The sequence below is a fragment of the Vulpes vulpes genome, chromosome 4 (genome assembly GCF_048418805.1).
Source record: "Vulpes vulpes isolate BD-2025 chromosome 4, VulVul3, whole genome shotgun sequence".
NCBI lineage: Eukaryota > Metazoa > Chordata > Mammalia > Carnivora > Canidae > Vulpes > Vulpes vulpes.
In genome coordinates, this window is record NC_132783.1 from 39,121,511 (window position 1) to 39,143,433 (window position 21,923).

The window sequence follows — 21,923 nt, forward strand, 5'->3', positions numbered from 1 at the left end:
CCTCAGTGGAAACACTACAGCTAAAATAGTGTCAAAGCCACCCACACTCCATTTCCCCTAAAAGAGGTAAAAAGAAAAGATCAACATCTGGCCACTACCTTGATTCTCAGTGTTCTAGAAACAGCTCTGATAATAAGCAAAATATCAGCATTCATATGCCCCAGAAGAATGTATGTGGCCCAAGAAGAAAAATTACCTGTGGTTCTCCTCTGGTCAGAATCTTTAGATGATTTGTCACTCTTTTTGATTTCTTGCTAATTGAATGAATATTTAGTTTAGACAATTTATCTTTAAGTGATTCATCCTCATCATTCTTCTTGTATTTTAGAACTGAAATGGAAGAATGCAATCACATATCTGAACATGTGCAACATGGGAAGTGTATGTTTCATCCAAAGAATTCAAGATCCATATTTAAGATAGAATTCCAAGTGATTTTTGACCCTCTGATGCAGATGCAATATGCTCTGGCCCCACTCCCCAGGCATAAGCCCAGCTGCCCAACCCACTGACTGGAAACTCAGGTGTCCAGGGACTTGAGTTCCTCAAAGCTCAAAATCCATGTACTTATCACATTTAAAAAATACTTGGCACTGGAGAAAAACTTTCTCTTTTCTCAGATAGTATATTGTCTTCAGTCTCTAGAATGAAGCCTCAAGACCTAGCTAAGGAAACTGCACCCAACATAAGGAGAACTTAGACTCTAGAGTAGCTGGCTCTCCGCTAGCTGAGACATTTGGGGAAAGCTGAGTCACCTCTCTGAGCTTTATCTTTTTATCTTTAAGATCATTTTCACTTCTCCTATTGTTCAAAATGTTAAATACTTCTACAATTCAGTTCCGGTAAGGGTGCCGGGCGATGGGCAATCTTACACACCGTTGGTGAGGATTAAACCAATACATTTTTTTATGCAGAACCTTCTAAACATATAGTCTATGACAGGAAATCTGTGCAGAGAAGCTGCTTTCCATATCAGGCATACAACGTTTTGTTCCCTACAGCACATTTTCCAATAGCACAATTTTAGAACAATCAAAAAGTTTATCCATAGAGGAACAGTGAACTAAATTATGACATACTCAGACATGGAAAACTAGGGAACCACTGAAGGCCAATATTAACTAGAAGAATGTTCATGATATGTAATTAAGTTTAGAAGCAAACCCCAGCAAACTGTAGTCAGGAAAGATGGAAAGAAGGAGAAGAGAAGAAAGAAAATAGAAAAAAAAAAAAAAGACATAGACAGTCTGAAGACTTCTCATCTGCAGATTGAGATTCAGCACCTAAAAATCCCTTAAAAATCTTTTTTGCCAATCTGATAGGATGAGAATGATGTGTCATTGTGATTTTAATTTGCATTTCTCTTATTATAAATGAAGCTTAACATTTAGAAATGTATTGGTCTTTCTGAACTGCTTCCTTCTATTACTAACCTTTTTTTGTATTAGAATTTATTTTTTATTTTTTAAATATTTTATTCATTTATTCATGAGCGACACAGAGAGAGAGGCAGAGACACAGGCAGAGGAAGAAGCAGGCTCCATGCAGGAGCCCAACACAGGACTCGATCCCAGGACTCCAGAATTACGCTCTGAGCTGAAGGCAGACTCCCAACTGCTGAGCCACCCAGGCGTCCCTAGAATGTTTTTATTATTGATTAAATATCAGTAATGATATATTCTATATAGTAATCCTTTGCCTATGGACTGTCTTTTAACTTGTTTATGGTGTCTATTCCTCTACAACTTTTACTTTTTTTCTCTAGTCCCTTCTTTGTAATTTTAATTTATTAATATAAATACATACTATTTTTAAATATAAATTTAGAAAAGAAAAACAATGTAAATAAATGAAGTTGTTGGAGCAGTTAGCTCTAAAGTCCTACCATTGCTTTAATGTTGAATTGAGATTTAGTATTAGAAGTACAAAGCCAATTAAGAACTTATGGACACAAATCACACTGACAAAGGACACACACAATCTATCCCAGTACATTACTACATCTGGGATGATAGGAACCCTGTAATTGTGCCTCCTGTTTTGAAATCTACATTCCACTTCAGACATGAATTTTACATCTTGGCTAACAAATTCGTAACAATAATTTTTTAATTTGAGAAAAAAATATACTTGTTCCCTTCAATAGAGGGATTATTATATTATATTATTGCTACAAAATCTCCATTCTTTATGTGCCAGAACCAGATGAGCTTGATGTATTAGCTGGGCCTGTTTGATCACTGATTTGGCTCTAGATTCTCACTACTCTAGCTTCCTGGCCATGCCATGTCTCCTTCTTACCACACATATCACCAGTGACAGGAGAACAATGTGCTATGGTATCTTTAGCCCACAGTATGTCACAAGGCATGAGGGGGTCAAAAGAATTCAAGTATAGGGCTGCTTGATTTTTAAAAATTTCTTTTTCTTTTTCTTTTTCTTTTTCTTTCTTTTTTTTTTTTTTTTTTTTGCCTCATGATCTCCTGAACTCAGCTGGCCAGGCAAAGCTACACTCTGCTCCCAACCTCTAACTCTAGATATCAAGCGAACATGATCACTGAAAACTGCTGTAACTACTTAGATATTCTGATTCTCAGGAGCATAAGCAGAACACTTCAATCACAGTAAACACTCAATTCATCATGTCTCTTCTTACCTAAATCCTTCCGTCTTTTGAATTCATTGATGTTCACGTTAATGTCTTTCACTGCAGTAAAGGCATCCCCCAGCGCCCCAAAGTCTGGGTGAGAGGGAGGGGTGGAGCCCTGGAGTTCACACAGCAAGAGCGGGTATTTCATTACACGCTGGATTGGTTTGATCATCAAAGAGCCCATGTCCAGTAGGTTTGGCTTGCCTCTACAATAGACATAACTAATATCAGTTTCACAGACATTTGTCTTACTAACTCCTTTTCATTTTTGTGATTTTTATGATTAATCTTGAAACTGTTTTTCTCCTTTATTTTTCCTCCATGTGGCTGCATACCATTTCTAAAAATGAAGCAAGAGCGATGGATGACAGAAAGAAGCCAGGCTGAAAGACCCTACTACCAAGCAAAAGCTTACAAGAACACGTGAGTGTATCTGTCCATTGAGAACTCAAAGCAGGATTTCTATCCATGTTCCATTTATATATTTTTTTAAATAACAAAATTCATAACAATAGTTGGAAACAATTTCAGAATGCATTTTTCCATGACAACCAAGAAAAATGCATTTTCCTGATGGCACTTTTGTGATTATTAGTGAGGAAAAGAAATTAATTATTTAAAAAGATGACTTGCCAAGTATCGTTAAAAGAAAGCGTTGTCTCCTCTCTTCTACCAAATTGAATAGTTGAATTCATTGTGTTTCAGAGGTTCTACCACGGTTTCCAAAAGAAATTTATAATAAATGCAATAGTTCCCTAAATTAATTATTAATACCACCACTGTTACTAATCATTGCTATCACATGATACTTTCCATGACTTTCCACGTAGAATTCTTAACCAACAGATCTTCAAATGGCTACACAAAAGTGAACGCTCATGCCTGACTCTTCCTTTAGGAGCTTCTGAGGTGAGATTACAACCATTCCAACTAGCCAAGCAGTTCATAGAAAGTGAACTGGTCATGTCATTGTCCAATCCACTGTCATTCATTTTTTTAGTAAGAAGTTAGTAGTTTCTAAAAGATTTTTTTTTCTTTTTTCTTTTGCAAAAGGGCAAATAGACACTATAAATGAGCATGGATACAAATTGGGCTTTGAATCCCTTCTTGTGGACAGATATACACATTTATTTTCTTTTAGGTTTTTTGTTTGTTTGGATTTTGGTTTTTGGGTTTTGTTTTCATTTGGTTTTTTAGTAGATAAGAATATTGACAGTTTTCACATCCTAATAGTTTAATTTTTTTAATTCTTCAATTATTATTTCTAAATATCAATATAGATAGACAACATACCACATCATTGGAATGGTGAAATGGATCTAAAAAATTTTGGACAAGATTAGAAAAGTTTATCATTAGAAAAGGTCTGCAAACACCTTAGAGATCATCTATTTGAACTCTTCATTTGATAAATGAGAAACTAAGAAACTTTAAATGATCATGTGCATGCGCACACATGTGTACACACACATACACATCAGTCACTCTGTCCACATCTCCTCATTTTTATTTTTATCATAGCACTTATTAACCCTCTGGAATCATTATGTTTCCCTACCAGTTTATGCGCAATTCTCTGTCATCACTACATCTCTGACACAACATATAGTATTTTCTTAATGAATATTTGGAGATTGAAGTGATAGATTTCAGATTTTCTGTAATGTGTTTTTATTTTACATTGAATTTTTTGCCAAAAAAAAAAATTGCACAATGGTCCTGAATAATAGATTGAGGAGTTTTATCACATGCTGAGAAAAAGATGATACTATAATAGAAAAAGATGGAAGCAAACCAAAAGGCAATATTTTTTTTAAGGAAAATCAAAGTAAGTATTAAAGGTCTGCAAGGGAGTAAAGAGTTGTTTTAATATGATTTATCTTGTGCCTTCTTCCCATTTATACCAAATCTATTAAGGAAGGGAGGAAGGTATGTAAGGAGACAGGATGGCAAGGAGGGAATGGGGGAGATAGGGAGAGAGAGATATTTTGGTTTCCCAGAGGACTGGGTGAAGTGGATGGGAAAAACTGTAAAGCTATTATGAATGCTAAAAAAAAGTAACTAAAAATATATTTTCTAACTAATGGTGTATCAAAAGCAGAATATTCAAATATGAAATATGGCATTTTCTTATATATCTTAAGCAGAGATTCTTCAACAATACAATAGTTTAGACAATTGAGTAGAAATTATTCCCTTAAATAAGAACAGGTCTGGAATATGGAAGGTATTAACTTAATTAGAAGAAATCATATTATCTGTATGAATATAGTCAGAATTTCTTCTGCATTTTCCCTTTGTCACCAAATATTAGTTTAATTCATCTTCTAAAAATCACTGAAATGCTATCAAAATATAATCAAACAACTCAAAGAAAATTCAATTTTAATAAGGTAGTTTATTAGTGTGGTCTATTGCTATATGCATATTTAAATTTTTTAACTACTAAAAACATCCCGAGATACATTAAAGGACAGTCTAGTATCTCTGAGCTGCCTTCTTTCTTCCTTATTAAGATCTTTCAAAAAACCAGCCTCAACCCTTTAGTTGTGTCCCTATCTTATCATTACTTTTTTTTCCATTCCGTTTTGACATCAAAGTTCTATTACCTCCCTTTTCTGTTTCAAACGATAATAATACCAATTATAAATGATTACTGTTTCTCTTAAAAGTATCACAAATGCAAATATTTAGAAAGGCTTTCTTAAAAATGAGAAATCTCCCAGACACTTTTGTCTTCAGACATGTACTTTGGACAGCCCAAGCGATGAGCAATGATGTTCTGATATCTGCATCACACAGACAAGCAATATGGTAGAAAAGATAGAGGATGTCTTTTAAGATAATGACACTCCAGGCATTCACCCCATCTAATCCCTTTGGGTAAGATTAAGTTCTGATAACTGCAAGAGGCAAATGAGTTGTATGTGTGATATAACCCAGCTCAGCCAAACACCCATTATCACATGTATCCCCAACAAAAAGTAACAATTTCCCATATACACTAGGCTAAAAACTAAGGTAGTCATTAATTTGTAATTGTTTCATCTTCCTCAGTTTTTTTTTTTTATCTTCCTCAGTTTTATCATGAATACTTTGGCAAATATTTAGTACCATAAGTAGCTACACTAATCTTGTTGTGAATTATTAGGACTTTACAAAGTCAAGTAAACACAGCTGGCTTTGTTTTAGCAGCAACCAGTTTTGCTATAAAGAGCTTCGCATCAGAAACAAGAAAACAGTCACACAATGAAAGTAAAAATGACATTTAAACAATGTAAAAACTGTGGTGGAGGACGAAGAATCAGATATACAACACTGAGATACACCAATATATCTTAATTAGAGGGAGAAAACAGAGGAAGGAAAAATAATCATTTAACTATTGATCATATTACTTTGAATTTCCTTTGTTCTATGACCACAAGTATCCTAAATTTAATATTAATTTTACAGTAGCCACAAAACATGTACACTATTATTGAGTTTATTTTCAATTCACTCTCCCTTTAAAACACCTTAAGTCAATTTTAGAAAAAACTGTATATCACTATACAAATAATAAACAAATAGGATTTGACACAAATAAAAAATTGTGAAAATAAATACAGAACCATTAAGAAATTTCAGAAGATGTAAAGAACATGAATGAATGGTAATTGATTTATTACCAGAGAGATTCAAATTGGAGAGAACCAGTAATATGGAGAGACAATAATTTAATCATTTCTCCAAAGATTCATTAATTAGACCCTGAGAAACTGTGGAAGTGGAGAGAGAGGGAGGTGGGAATTAGAATAAGAAGGACTAGTTGGAAACCTGCTGAAGAAACAGCCTAATTTTTAAAAAATATTTTATTTATTTATTCATGAGAGAGCGAGAGAAATTGGCAGAGACAAGGCAGAGGGAGAAGCAGGGTCCATGCAGGGAGCCTGAAGTGGGACTCAATTCTAGGTCTCCAGGATCAGGCTCTGGGCTGAAGGTGGCGCTAAACCGCTGAGCCACCCAGGCTTCCCCAAAACAGCCTAATTTTTAGAGTGCTGTACAAATAAGGGAGATCATTTGGAGAACTAAGAAAGAGCTCTTGGAAATTAAAAGGATAATAACAAATAAAATCTCACAGGTATTGAAGAAAATGTTCAGGGACTTTCCAGAAAGAAGATACAAAATTCAAAGGGATAGAAAAGAGAACAAAAATGTGAAAAATTAGAAGATTGGTCTAAAAGATCCAATATTGAAATAAGTAGAGTCCTGGAAAGTGAGAACAGAGTATATATGGGGAGGAAATCATCAGTAAAATAATTCAAGAACAGAACAGGAGTTAGCATGTTGAAAGAACTAGCTGAGAACCCAGCACAATGGATGAAATAGATTCACACCTGGGAATTCCTAAAACTTCAGACTACTGGGGACAAATAGAAGACCCTACAATCCTTCAGAGAAATATGTAAACAAGTGGGTACAAACAAATGGTGAAGAATGAGAAAAAACTTTAAATGTCTTATAGCAACACTGAAAACTAGAAAATTATGAAGAAATACCCTTAAGTTCTAAAGATGAAGGATTTTAAATTTAGAATTCTTTTTTTTTAAAGACTTTATTTATTTATTCATGAGAGACACACACACACAGAGAGAGAGAGAGAGAGAGAGAGAGGCAGAGACACAGGCAGAGGGAGTAGCAGGCTCCATGCAGGGAGCCTGATGAGGGACTCAATCCCAGAACTCTAGGATCATGCCCTGGGCCGAAGGCAGGCAGTAAACCGCTGAGCCACCCAGGGATTCCCTAATTTAGAATTCTATACTTGATCAAACTATAAATCATGTGTGAGGGTAAAATAAAGATTTTTGGATATAAAATTTCTTAAAATTTTACTTCCCATGTATTCTTGGTGAACACAGGAACCTATTGAAGGATGCACTAAAAACAGGAAGGAGGTAAAGAGATTCTCCAGGATGACTGGATACAATGGAATATTACTCAGCCATTAGAAATGACAAATACCCACCATTTGCTTCAACGTGGATGGAACTGGAGGGTATTATGCTGAGTGAAGTAAGTCAGTCTGAGAAGGACAAACATTGTATGTTCTCATTCATTTGGGGAATGTAAATAATAGTGAAAAGGAATAGAAGGGAAGGGAGAAGAAATGGGTAGGAAATATCAGAAAGGGAGACAGAACATGAAGATTCCTAACTCTGGGAAATGAACTAGGGGTGGTGGATGGGGAGGAGGGCGGGGGGTGGGGGTGACTGGGTGGTGGGCACTGAGGGGGGCACTTGATGGGATGAGCACTGGGTGTTATTCTGTATGTTGGCAAATTGAACACCAATAAAAAATAAATTTATTATTAAAAAAAGAGAGATTCTCCAGGATGACAAGAGTTCCTCAAAGACAGCTGTGCCCAGTCACCTGGTCCAAACTCAACAGGTTAGAAAGCTCTGAGAGAAGCTGTTTTAGGGAGATGAAATTGATAGCATCCATAATGCATCCATCTGTCTTAAGAGATAACTGGCTGTGAGTGTGGCATTAATGATTAAAACAAAGAAAACTAAGAAAATGAAAATAAATAAACAGTTAACTCCCAGAAAAACAAGTAATCAGTTTATTCCAAGGTTTAGCTCTGAAAAAAAATTTACTCAGATATACTCAAATATAATAAATCAAACACTGACTATTGTTCTAATCCAGATGACAATGTAATCACATGGGAAAAATGGAGAGATGGGAAGGGTGTGTGGAGGTGTGTGTGTGTGTGTGTGTGTGTAGTCGAGATGGCATAGGGAGAGAGAAATTCTTGTGTTCCATAGATGGAAGTCAAAACATAATACTTACAATGGGAAAAACCAAACATGTTTTTAACATCATGAAGATTAAGTACCAAAATATTAAGTAAAATGCCTATGTTCTTTAGAAGCAGGTGAGAGAAGAGGGAATTGCTAATTTTCCTAAATCTTATAGAACTATTTGACTTTTTTTTCTTAAAGATTTTATTTATTTGAGAGAGAGAAAAGAGAGAGAGAGAGAGAGAAAACAAGCAGGGCAGGAAGCAGCAGATTCCCAGCTGAGCAGGGAGCCCAATGTGGGGCTCTAGTCTAAGATCTGAGATCATGACCCTGAGCCGAAGGCAAACACTTACAGACTAAGCCACCTAGGTGCCCAGCTATGTGGCTTTTTAAACGATGGTACATATAGTTTTAAAAAACACAAAAGTTTTAAAGAAGGAAACATGCAAATATATTCAAGAAAATTCTGAGGAGTATTGAGCGGAGATTATAGTTGACCCTTGAACAACATGGATTTGAATTGTGCATGTCCACTTATACAATGGATTTTTTTAAATAAATACAGCACAATACTGAGTATATTTTCTCTTCCTTATGATTTTCTTTGTTTTTATCTTTTTTTAAAAAAATGTATTTATTTATTTGAGAGAGTGAGCACGAGCTCTGGGAGGAGGGGCAGAGGGAGAAAGAGAATCCTCAAGCAAACTCCCTGCTGAATGCAGAACCTAATGAGGGGCTGGATCCCAAGACCCTGAAATCATGACCTGAGTCAAAATCAAGAGTCAGCTGCTTAACCGACTGAGCTACTCAAGTGCCCTCAACTTATGATTTTCTTAATAAATTTTCTTTTCTCTAGCTCACTTTATTATAAGAACACAGTATATAATTTATAGAACATACAACATATATGTTAACTGACTAATTATATTCTCAGTAAGGCTTTTGGTCAACAGTAGAGTATTAGTAAAGTTTTTTAGGAATCAAAAGCTATACATGGCTTTTCAATTGCATGGGAGTCAGCACCCCAAACCCTATGCTGTTTAAGGGTCAACCATAGTTATATCTTACACTAAAATATAAAGCTGTAGAAATGAAAGCAGTTTGGTATGGGTTCATATATAGATAGAAGAGTAGCACAAAATAAAAAAATCAAGAAATAAATACAAATATGTATGAAAATGAAGTACATAATAAATTTGACATTCCTACTCAATAGAAAAAATGAATTATTCAGTATCAGGCATTGCGATAATTATCTAGTTATATAGAAGAAAATATCAAAAATGAATCCTTTACACCAAAACAATTTCCATATAGATCAAAGATTTTAATGTTAAAAATGAAATTACACAAGAATATAAAGGAAACAGGGATTACACTTTAAAACAATCTTACAGTTTTTAAGCAGGACACAACATTAAAGGCTTTTTGCTGGTAGCCCATTGTGGGAGTCAATCCCGGTTCCCGGGATCACTCCCTGAGCCAAAGGCAGACACTCAACCCCTGAGCCATCCAGGCATCCCTAGTTCAACTTTTCTTAAATTTTCTGGCACTAAGTATCAAGAGCCTTTGGATCTAGCAATTCCACTTTTAGAAACTCCTTCTAAGAAAATCAAATTATTGTACGGAGATCATTTATAAGAATGAACACAAAACATCAATCTTTACAGGACAGATAGACACCATTCAAGTATCTATAAGGGTTTGGTAAACTAAATTATGGTATATACATCAGGTAAAATATTATGCAGTCATAAAGCAATGTGGATTTATATTTACTAACATAGAAAGGTGTCCATGATATACTGATGAATGAGGTAGTAAGTTGACACACAGGAAATATATAGTGGTCCCATGTTAGTCAATATGCATGTGTGTGGAGAAAAAATTGCTATGAAGTGAGGGACTCATGAAATGTTACAACAGTTAACTGTGGAATGTGACTACCGATTGTCTCCACGGTCTTCATTTTGATTTTCTGTATTTCACAGTGTTTCTTTAATAATTTTAAAAATATATTTCACAGTGTTTCTTTAATAATTTTAAAAATATAAAGCTTAAGAAAGGAGAAATAACTTATAACATTTTGAGATCGATAGAAACCCTGAAATCCAAAGGTAGAAATATCTGATCAAGACAGAGAGCACATGTAAAAAAAAAAAGTGTAAAAGCATAAAGATGAAACACTGCATTTCTGCAGATAGTTAAATTTAGAATAGTTATGTTTTTCTTGCTTTCAAACATGGGACTTATATCAAATGCTTTTAGGGGGACTTTTTCGTGCAGGATTCTATGATTCTTGTCACTTTAATACTGTCTATGATGCTTGCATAAGATTATAATTCAAAATAAACATTTTAGGAGTTATAAGTATTCTTGTCTTTTTCTGCATTTTTTAAAATGTAAACTGTAAAAAAAAGAACCCACACACAATTTTCCGTTTCCATAAGTAGGGAGATTTTTTTTTTGAAGTATCAAAAAACCCACATTTCCTAAATGCACTCTTGGCTGCAATATTCCTGGCCTTAGCTGCTAAGGAGCCAAACAATTACAAAGCACTTGACATTGCTTTTTACCCTTTTATGTGGCAGCATGTGCACCTCATGACCAGAGTGAGAGAAGCAGGAAGGAAAATAACTCATGGCAAATGTAGCTTTGATGTTCATCCAGCCACATGCTGCGATTGCTCGTCCTCTTTTCCAGTTCTTGATGTATAGAATAGGCTAGAGGGGGCATACAAAGCCTGCTAACTCCCACACAGCGGGATTGTCCTAAAAGCTATTGAGATTTTTTTAAGCAAGCATTTCAATACAATGTACTGTTTGTTGTATTCTGTGTGTAGGAGCCTGTGCATGCTAACTATATTAAAAGAATCTCTCACTCTGCTCTGAATCTCTCTCTCTCTTTTTGGTCTTTTGACCAAAGCTTTAGGAAAAGAAACCTGAGCAGAATTTGTAGCACAGGAAGTTCTTCTGTAATTCACATAGTTCCTCTATGTAAATCTCCGGTCCTAGGCACAATGCCAGGGGCACAGGGTTTTTAATGAGACCGTAATCTCCCCACCCCCTCCAACCACACCAGCTATCACTGAAGAGAAGCCAGGAAGACGCCAGTGTGTGAAAGGACAAAGGCCCCCACCCATTATTCACTTTTTCAAATTCAATTGTCTCAGAATTGGGAACTCATTGAAAAAAATTACATTTGTTTGCAATGTAGGATGTGTGTGTGTGTATATATATATACACATATATACATATATACACATATATACACACACATATATACATGTATATATGCACACATGTGTATATATACATATACATATTTTTTTACTTTTGGAAGAAAAGACTCATAAAGTGAGAGGACTCGTTGCGTTTGGTGCCGGTTTGCTATGTCAAAAACTAACTTCTCAGTTCCCTTTATGATGGATGCCTGGTTCTTGCACCTCACTTCTGGAATTCTATCTTTCCTCATCGTTGCTCTGTAACAAAGCATGAATGACAGGTGTTTACAGATTAAATTAAGTAATATAATTTTTATATTGTAGGCTTTTTATTTCCTGATGTACAGTTTCAGGAATTTAGAATACACAGGCACACACACAAACACATGTACACAAACAAACACACAGACTAGGAACTCAGGCCCTTAGATTATTGCTGACCATGCTAAACCAAATGTGCTTTTTTAAAAGTCCTTATAAATATGAGTTTGTATTTAAGCTAGTATCATCCATTTAGTACTAGACTAGACTATGCTTTCCTTCTATAAAAATGGACATCTTCCAAAGTGTGTGTATATGTGTGCTACTTTATAATATAATTTCTATATTGTCTTAGTGACAAGTTATTTCCTATTAATATTTTAGGTATATTGAACATATTATATATATGTGTGTGTTTGTTTTTTCTCTATAAATCATATAATAATCCAAATTAGAAGAAACCCAATATTTACTATAATGCACAAAGAATCTTTTCTTTTGTACATTAATCTACAGAAACTTCAAAACCAGTAGAGTATTTATCTAAGATTTTTTAAAGTCTAATGTAGTTCTTAAGAAGGTGTGTTTTTGAACACATTAATATTCCTAAATAATATATGTGATGAGAAGTTCTTAAAAAGTTCCTGGCACCAACAAACTTGTGATTTAAATAAATTATATACTAGGAGTCTTCAAAAACATTTTGTAAAGTACATGAGATAATTTAATATGTAGGATAACCTCAGATAAATGGAAATAACGTATTAAAAGCAATGGACATAATTGTAAAAACCAAAACTTCTACTTTTTAGAAATACTCAACAGCTTTATCCCCATTATATATATAGATTTTTTAAATTTTATTTAAATTTAATTTACTTAACATATAGTATATTATTAGTTTCAGAGGTAGAGTTCAGTGATTCATCAGTTGCATATAACAACCAGTGCTCATTACTTCAAGTGACCTCCTTAATGCCTGTCACCCAGTTATGCCATTCCCCCACTCTCCCATTATAGTTACATTTGATTTCTATTATTAAAACAAGGTACTTACTCTTGCATATATATCTTCCTGTAAGAGAGGGGGAGAAAAGTAAATTAATGTAAATCTGCATATTTGAGGTAAATGCAAACATTATAAAATCTTTAAATTTTCACTAAATAAAGTGGTGTTATTTTTCCATGAACGTTTTATAGAATTGGTCTCATTATTTTATAATCACATCCCTAAAATTTTATCTGTAGCGTACATACACTAACTTTGTTTCATACTGTCTAGGGTAAAAAAACTATTGATTTGGATCTTAGAACTATTGTTTTTGATTATGCAAAAATGGATTTAAACATCAATTTTTTTGTTTACATCATGAAAAAAAAGAGAATCCATTAAATAGATTACAAGACTCCAGAGTAAAGTATAAATGACTTGCTGGAAATGACCATCAGGCACTACAGAATATCTCTATATACAGTATTAATGCAAGTTATGAACAATTCACCTATTTAATAAGGTAATTCCCACAAAAACTTCCAGTAACTAGCTTTCGTGGCTTCCATTTTGCTCAGTACAACGAATGTCCTTCCAAGGCAACTTGATCTGTCTCTCTTGATTTCTTCTCTACCTCATTTCCTGTTGTTCACAAACTCCCCCAAACTATGGTAACCACACAGCCTCCTTGATCTTACTGAAGTCCAAAGGCAGGCTTCTGCCTCCAGGTCTTGGCACTTGCAGTTCTGCTGGCTTGCTCTTTCCTTAGGTATCTATATGGTGCCCTCTGTATCTCCTTCAGGTCTTTGTTCAAAGTTTTCTTCTTCCCAATGAAACGTTCCTGGACCAATTTTTAAAAAAAATTTTGCCTTGCCTCCTATGCTTCTCTTTATCTTCATTCCCTGTTTTATTTTTTCTCCATAACACTGTCACTTAAAAAAAAAGTTTTTATTTATTTGACAGAGAGAGAGAGAGAGAGCACACAAGCAGGGGGGCTGGCAGGCAGAGGGAGAGGGAGAAGCAGGCTCCCCACGGAGCAGGGAGCCTGATGCTGGGCTGGATCCCAGGACCTTGGGATCCTGGGCAGAAGACAGACACTTAATTACTGAGCCACCCATTTGCCCTGAATATTTTCAGTGTAAAAAAAATACTGTGACCCCCATCTCATAAGAGTAGATGTTTTTTTCATTTTCACTGAGAAAATCCATGATAAATATGTAGTTTGAATTTCATAAATTTTAATGGACTTAAGTTTGAAAACATCAATCCCAGTACTCCATATATGCAAAAAACAATGGTATACGTATATATAAAAACAATTACTCCTTCACTCTTCAGACATCTTATATGAACGGATTCCTAGATACCCCAAAATAACTAGGTTGTGCTGACTTTAAGACCTTCTTGTTGGAATCAAGTAAAGAATTCTAATGTTTAAAAAATCAGCGGCTGCTATCATTTCAAGCAATTATTGTTGTTTGAAGAACTCTTCTATGTCAATGAAAGAAATTGTGCCACCCCTGAACCCTGTATTTCCTTCTATTCATTTCCTTTAAGCTCACATTTTTGTCTTAATCTCTGTCCCCTTCTAATGAGAATTTCATTTTCCTAGTATGCTCTGTAGATCATAGATCAGAAAATTTTGGGGAGAAGTTGAATAAAAATATAAATGCATTTTTCTATGGAAGAGAACAAGTGAACAATGTGATCGTTTGGGAGCCAAAACACGAAATTTGAAGTTGAAAGAAAAGATTATTCTTTTAACTCCTAAAAAAGATATAGATTTTTTTCTTTTTCATTTATTTCAACCAAATAAAACAAATACTATGACATAAATTAGCATGGTGTTTAACGTAAGTGTAGCATTGTACAAAAAAGAACCTCAGAGATTTTCTAACAGGGAAAACCTGTTGGAGTAATGACATAGTAGTATTATGTTATAAGGTCTCCTTACTTGCTCATCATTTTTTTAAAGTCTCCCTTTTAGGCTGAAATTTTGAAGTTAACCCCAGCCAAGGACAATTCAGGAAGGAAGAAATTAGATTGTGTTCATTTATCCTTTTATGGGGAAAGTAACTTAATATGAATACTTCCACACCTCCTACCTTCATGCGATCATTATAACTTGACTTACAATGAACACGTTTCTTATGTGGCTATATCTTAATGATTATAGTTTTGTTCAAACATGGTGCCACATAACTAGGAACTGAAAAAATTTCCAAAAACGATTTTAATTTTAATTTGGAACATTCCATTAGAATAACATTAAGAAATATAAAATGTGGCAAACATATTGAACTCTATTCTTTTAGGTTCTGCTTTGCATGAGCTTTCAGCTTCCTTCTGAATGGAGGAGCTGTAGTAGTCATATGAACAGCCAAAATACCCCATGACTAGAGTTAGTTTTCCTCCTGAGGATAGTGGCTTCGGTCTGGAAGAAGAAAAATGCATATAAATTTTTAACAATGAGGCATAAAGCTAGAAACTTGTCTTCTAGCTACCAAAAAACTCAGAAAAGTCCTTTAGTTCTTTTCCTATTACAAAATAAACAGATCTCTAGGGCCTCTGAAAGGCAGCAGAGATTTGGTGGTATTTATAGCTAGAAAAACAGAAAAAGGAGGTAGCAGACAGGCTATTCTAATTATAGTAGCACTTGCATTTATAGCTTTTTTTTCATTTTCCTCCTTCAGATCAGAAACCTTAAATAACCCCAAAGAGGCTAAGTAACTAGAGCATTAGCAAATGACTTCCATAAATTTAGAGACTGTATTAATAACATTTCATGCAGTCTAAGGGGTCACTACTGAGAATCTGTAAATACTTCTTGTTGAACAAATAAAAACTTGCAGATTTCCAGTTTGCAGGCTACAGATGTAAATGTAATATTGTGCTTCCAGATACTTTTAGTCTTTTCTTTCTTAAGATCTCCAAGCCCTGAATGTATCTGTAGTCATGAAGAAAATCCATGTGCTTCTTTCTCTGAAGGTGTTCTTTTAAGCTGAGTATGTATCCACAATTATCACAGGGTGCTTGTTAATATGTAGCTAATATGTAGCTTCGTGGACTGGACCCCCACAGTTCCTTCCTTCCTTCCTTCCTTCCTTCCTTCCTTCCTTCCTTCCTTCCTTCCTTCCTCTTCTTTCTTTCTTTCTTTCTTTCTTTCTTTCTTTCTTTCTTTCTTTCTTTCTTTCTTTCTTTCTTTCCTCTTTCATCTGAAGCAGAACATGAGACTCTGCACCTTTAATACACATTCCTGTGGATCTGACACAGGAGAACTCATACAACAAGAAGTGCTGTCCTAACATTTCAAAGGGATTGAAAATTCTTTTCTAGATACAAATATTATCTTCTCTTTTGAAAGATAATGGGCTTCAAAGAATAGCCAAAGGTTATGAGCTCAAGTCTGTTACAAAACCAGGAAACTCTCTACCATCCTTTTGGAAATTAGCCTTGAACCTCACCGTGACAGCTTCTGGTGTGTTATTTAAATTAACTCTGATATTGTTATTAAACTTTCCAGATGGTTTTGTTTATCTACCCAAGTAGAAGGTGTGTTCCTAGGAGGCAAGAACTATGCATACATATTTTTTTTCAAATATTATCTAGCATTCTTAATAAATATTTATTAGGCCCTCAATAAACATGTTTTAATTTTAGTTCAAATGCAACCTAAGCTTTAAAAATCTGCTTTAACTTCTGAGACCTGAAGCTACCTCTCTCATGGATATTGCTTCAAACCCTGTTGTTCCAATATCCCCTTGCACGGTAGAAAATGGAGGCCACACCTAATATTCATTAGAAATTGGCAACTGTGCACTTGGGCTCCGTTATTTAGCCACAAGGAAAAGGCAGAGCCATAGTAATAGCTCTGACTGATTACTTGGCAAGGGAAGCCAAGCCCTTGGGGTGTTCCAGGCTCTCTTTGGCCTATAAACCTGTTTAAAAACCTGTTTCTCAGAATTTAAAGCTTAGCTCAATTGGGGTCAGTATTATAGTAATGTCAATAATTCTGCTCTCAGCTTTCAGGCAGACCAGTACAATTCATCATCAACTTTATTTTCATGGAAAGGCAACTTTTGGGAAAATAGCTCTAACTTAAGCTATTTTATTTTGATTTTTCTTTCCCTTAAGAAATAGTTGTGCCAATATTACTTCACTTGGATTTCGTGCTTTCTAAACCTTAGCACCTTCCAGTGCCTGAAATTATTCTCTAAAATCAGAATAGTGCTGAATACACCAGATTTGGGACACCCACCAAGGCAATAACTCAAGGCTTTCATAAAAAGATCAAATAAGTCATTGAGTCTGAAAGTCATTTTCAGTAATTGAGACTTCTTGATATTTCAAAGTTACCTCTGCCTTTGGCTGCTTTTAGGGACTATGGTACTGAACCACACTGCCAAGTGGAATATTCTGGTAGGGTCCATTTCTTTCTCTTAGAAGTCAGAAGTCCTAATGAATAATAAACTAGTATTCACCCCCACTGAACTGACAGCAACACGTCCAGTCAACTGTTAGGAGCACAAGCCAAAGTAAGTTAACTATTTCTGCTCCCGGTATGGACCTCCATTCCTGGGGTTGTAGTTGGAGTGGTGGCCAAAGGTGTGAGTCGTGCACTTGCTGTGAGTTTCCTCTCTTTTATTTCTAGAAATTGAAGAAGGACAATGACTCAAGGTAGACATTACTGGATCAGATCTTGCCACTCAATTAAGGTAAGAAAAGTATTCATTCACACCTGGTATGACATCATTATTTGTCCACAGGAAAGCAAGTATCTGTATATTTAGAAGATGTTGCTCCTAATTCATGAATTTATTAAGGTGGATACAACTTCAAACTTTAAGGTTTCTCTGAATTGACTTCTAACACTAAATTGCTAATACTGGAGAAATAATGAACTGGAGTTACTTGTCACATCTTATCTTTAAGAATTACCTGATCATATCAAGCTCCTTGTGGACAGGGTCTAATTCTTATTTAGTTTTGAATTTGCAGCACCCAGATATATGCTTGCTATAGCACAAGCATAAATAAATGCTTGTGACATTGTGACTTGAATATATTCTTTTCCATAATATGAAAATGGGTAAAGAACTGCAGCAATTTAATGACCCATAGAAGGTGATAAAGTTAATTTTTAAAAATTCTCTGCGCCCTGTTTAAGGCCACTTTCAGTCCCAGTTCTCTCCTGAAAGACATTTTCCAGAGTCCAGTAGTTCCCCTATCTGGGGGATTTAATTACCACAGTTAATCGTGATCCAGAAGCAGATGCTCCTCCTTCTGAATTGTCAGCACGTATAGGAAACCATAGTATATATAGAGTTTGGTACTATGACTGGTTTCAGACATCCACTGGCATCCACTGAAATGTATCCCCCATGGATAAGGTGGGGGACTACTGTAGTCTCATTTAGTCGGCTAATTTCACTTTAATTCAGCTATCCATCTCTTGGACCACATTAGGACCCCAATTTTTGTCCCCCTACTATAAAATATATAAGGAGGGGGGAGTGCTCAGACTGGCTGGCATGCTTTGATTTAGATATCACAACCCTCTCTGGTTAAATCTTTGAGAATGGATATTCCTCAGAAATGAAAGACCACAGTAGAACCACTAAGAAGTGGAGTAGGGCAGAAATTCTGGCTTTAAGCATCATGCGGTAGAACACAATATATACAGTAAGATACCAATTCCATTTCAAAGGATCAGCCCGAACACATATCCATATTTCATGCACATGAAAAAAATAAAAAAGAAAACCAAGCTAAAAAAAAAAAAAAAAAAAAAAAAAAAGAAAACCAAGCTGTGGTCATTAATACATGGTCTAGCAAGGAGCTAATGCATGGGCTAGCAAGGTTTTTTTTTTTTTTTTTTTTTTTTTTTTTTTTTTTTTTTACCTTATTTGTGCTTCCTTATGTTTTTCAGATTTTTATAGTGCATCATTTCTTCCAGGTTAAAAACAACATATATTATGTAGTGCCAAGACTTTAGAGATGAGGAAGGAAGGCATGACTAATTCTCCCGAAACTAACTTTAACAGGGTCTGACCTGTCCTCACCCATCTCCCCTCTTTAATCCGGGGGAAGGTGAGAGCCATTCAGAGAGTCACAGGACATTCCACTAACTTTATTAGTCCAAATGCTCCACTGCTGTCTCATGTGGGGGCAGGTGGCTAACAACAGCTTTAAGAAGGGCCTTTTCTTCCACATTTCATTTTTTTGATATTGCATTTTTCCATCTTTACAGAGCCCCGAATCATCTCCTATGTTATTTTTAGTCATGCTCACAGGGGGGGAGGAAAAAGTCAATCAGGGTTTCTGGCATGTCAGCTTTTCATAAAGAGAACACAAAGTAGAGCTCCCAGCAAGCCTCATCAAATCTAGGATTTATGTGAGAACTTTCATCTACATCCAGTTAAAATGTTCCCTGCTAGGCATGGAAATCATCATTTGAAAAGACCTTACTTTAAGGACTGGATACAGTGGCTCAAATGTTGCTTCAGCTCTTCTTCCTTTTCATAGGATTCCAGTACACTGTGTGCCTCATCATGGTGGTAGCAGTAGATTTTATAAGTATCTTCCAGTGGTCCTTTAATCTGCAAGAATACTTCTCCTGATAAATGCAAAACAAAGGCAAAATGACATCAAATCAGACCAAGCGGCCACTCCATATGTTTATTCTTTGACAGTGTTGATCAGTGATAAGTTGGATAGGTCCCACTTTCTCCCTGGGTTACTTAGGAGGGGTTCTCTTCCCTTCCCTTCCCTTCCCTTCCCTTCCCTTCCCTTCCCTTCCCTTCCCTTCCCTTCCCTTCCCTTCATAATTTCTCCCTCATTCTTCCCTCCCTCCTTTTTTCTTCTCTTCCTTCCTTTCTTGTAAAAAATGAAGGATAAAGAACTTGACAGAGATAGGCAGCAAGAGAAAGTTGGCTTTCTACGTGCTTGGCTGGTGTGCAAGATCCTGGTTAAGGGCAACACTTTAGACTCAGCCTGGGTGGGTTTGGATCAGGCTGTGCTACAGACTTCGACAGGTTATGACTTAGACAAGTTATTTCTACTCTGAATCTGTTTCGTTGTCTATAAAATTGGAACAATAATAGATCCAATTTCATAGGGTCATTATAAAGATTAAAGGGATAGTGTGTGTACAGTACATACACAGTAAATGCTCAAAATGGAGCAGTTATTGTTAATTTATGAGAGGTGAAATTTCAGTTCTAGGTAAATTATTTTTTGCTATTTATTCCACTGACATTTCCCAAGATTCTCTGAAAGGCAAGCAATGGAGTTTAGGGAAATAAAATATTTCATTTCCTTATATGTCATAATAGAAAGTATTGGCCATTATTCCTGTTAAAACTCAATTGGATAGGGGCACCTGGATGGCACAGTCGGTTAGGCATCCAACTCTGGGTTTTAATGCAGTTCCTGATATCAGGGTCATGGGACCAGGCCATGTGTGGGTCTCCACACTCAGCATGAGGTCTACTTGAGATTCTCTCTCCCTCTCCCTCTGCCCCTTTCCCATGCTCTCTCTCACTCTCTCTTTCTGTCTCTCTCTCCAGAATAAATAAATAAATCTTAAAAAAAAAAAACAAACCCTCAATTGGATAGTACTATAAACCAGGGTTATGACTGTATCTTCTTAAAGCAACTTGGGCTTGGGATCCCTGGGTGGCGCAGCGGTTTGGCGCCTGCCTTTGGCCCAGGGCGCGATCCTGGAGACCCGGGATCGAATCCCACATCGGGCTTCTGGTGCATGGAGCCTGCTTCTCCCTCTGCCTGTGTCTCTGCCTCTCTCTCTCTCTCTGTGACTATCATAAATAAATAAAAATTTTTAAAAAAAAGCAACTTGGGCTAATTATGTCTAGGCATTTAAGAAATCTTTTTTGATATTATGATAAAATTGCATCTGTAACTGATGACTCAAGAAGATATTGAACAATAGTTGGATTTAATCACTCACTCCATTATGTGAAAATGTATATTAAGCATCCACTGCACACCCTAGCACTGTGTTAAGATATTTGAGAGACACAGAAGAAATACATGATGGGATCTGCTCTCAAAGACACTACAAATTTGGGATTGACAATGACTTGGGACTGAACTGATTGTGAGTTACATGAACCTACCAATCTGTACCTATTATATTGTTACTATTATAGTAACAATAGTCACTCATTCTTCCTACAGAAATAGGATTCCCTTTGTATTTTCAAGGTGCTTTGCCCACATTAACCACTTAATTCCCTGTATGAGGAGATAAAAGGTTATTTATCCCTATTAGATAAGGATGGACAAATTAGAGTTTGAAATAAATAAATGACTTTCCCAAAGTTCTGTCCAGGGGAGGCAATGCCAGGATCAGAGACTATATTCTCCTCAGTTTAACTTAGGTGTTATTAGCCCTCCACATGTCAGAGCTTTGCTACAGTACAAAGTGATACTGTTGGAAAGAACACAGAATCAGATATTACTGTTATCTAGGGTTTGGGTGGCAATTGAGTCTCAATTCTCATCACTCTTGAGGATGAATTTAAGAATTAAATGGAATGTGCATTTAAAAAACACCTGGAACTGACTAGCTGCTCATTAAGTATCACTTGTCTCTTAATGCTACCCTGTTATCTCTACAATTAAGACACTAGTACTTTTAATGTATCACATTCTGTTCCCATTTATATCTAGCCAGTAAGAGACTCATCTTCCTTTCCCATTATATGAGACTTCTCTGTGATTCTAGTTAGATTGCGTGTGTGTGCATGTGAACATGTGTCTTGTTTGTTTTTTAAATATTTTATTTATTTATTCATGAGAGAAACAGAGAGAGAGGCAGAGACACAGGCAGAGGGAGAAGCAGGCTCCACGCAGGAAGCCTGATACGGGACTTGATCCCAGGTCCCTAGGATCCCGCCCTGGGCTGAAGGCTGTGCTACACCGCTGAGCCACCCGGGCTGCCCTTGTTTGTTTTTTAATAGTGCTTTCTTTAGACTTGTAAGGAAACTC

The 21,923-nt window shown here is 35.9% G+C and overlaps 1 protein-coding gene across 1 annotated transcript in view; it reads right to left on the reverse strand.

The window, feature by feature from the left end:
* The window catches only part of ARHGEF38 (Rho guanine nucleotide exchange factor 38), a 123,018-nt gene that overhangs the window by 28,096 nt on the left and 72,999 nt on the right, over window positions 1-21,923 (reverse strand). Inside the window, exons 4-7 of the mRNA XM_026017600.2 lie at window positions 19,380-19,527; window positions 12,978-12,995; window positions 2,657-2,856; window positions 197-330 (exon numbers count right to left, since the gene is read on the reverse strand). Coding sequence (XP_025873385.2) covers window positions 197-330; window positions 2,657-2,856; window positions 12,978-12,995; window positions 19,380-19,527 — 500 coding nt within the window. The remainder of the gene's footprint in view (window positions 1-196; window positions 331-2,656; window positions 2,857-12,977; window positions 12,996-19,379; window positions 19,528-21,923) is intronic.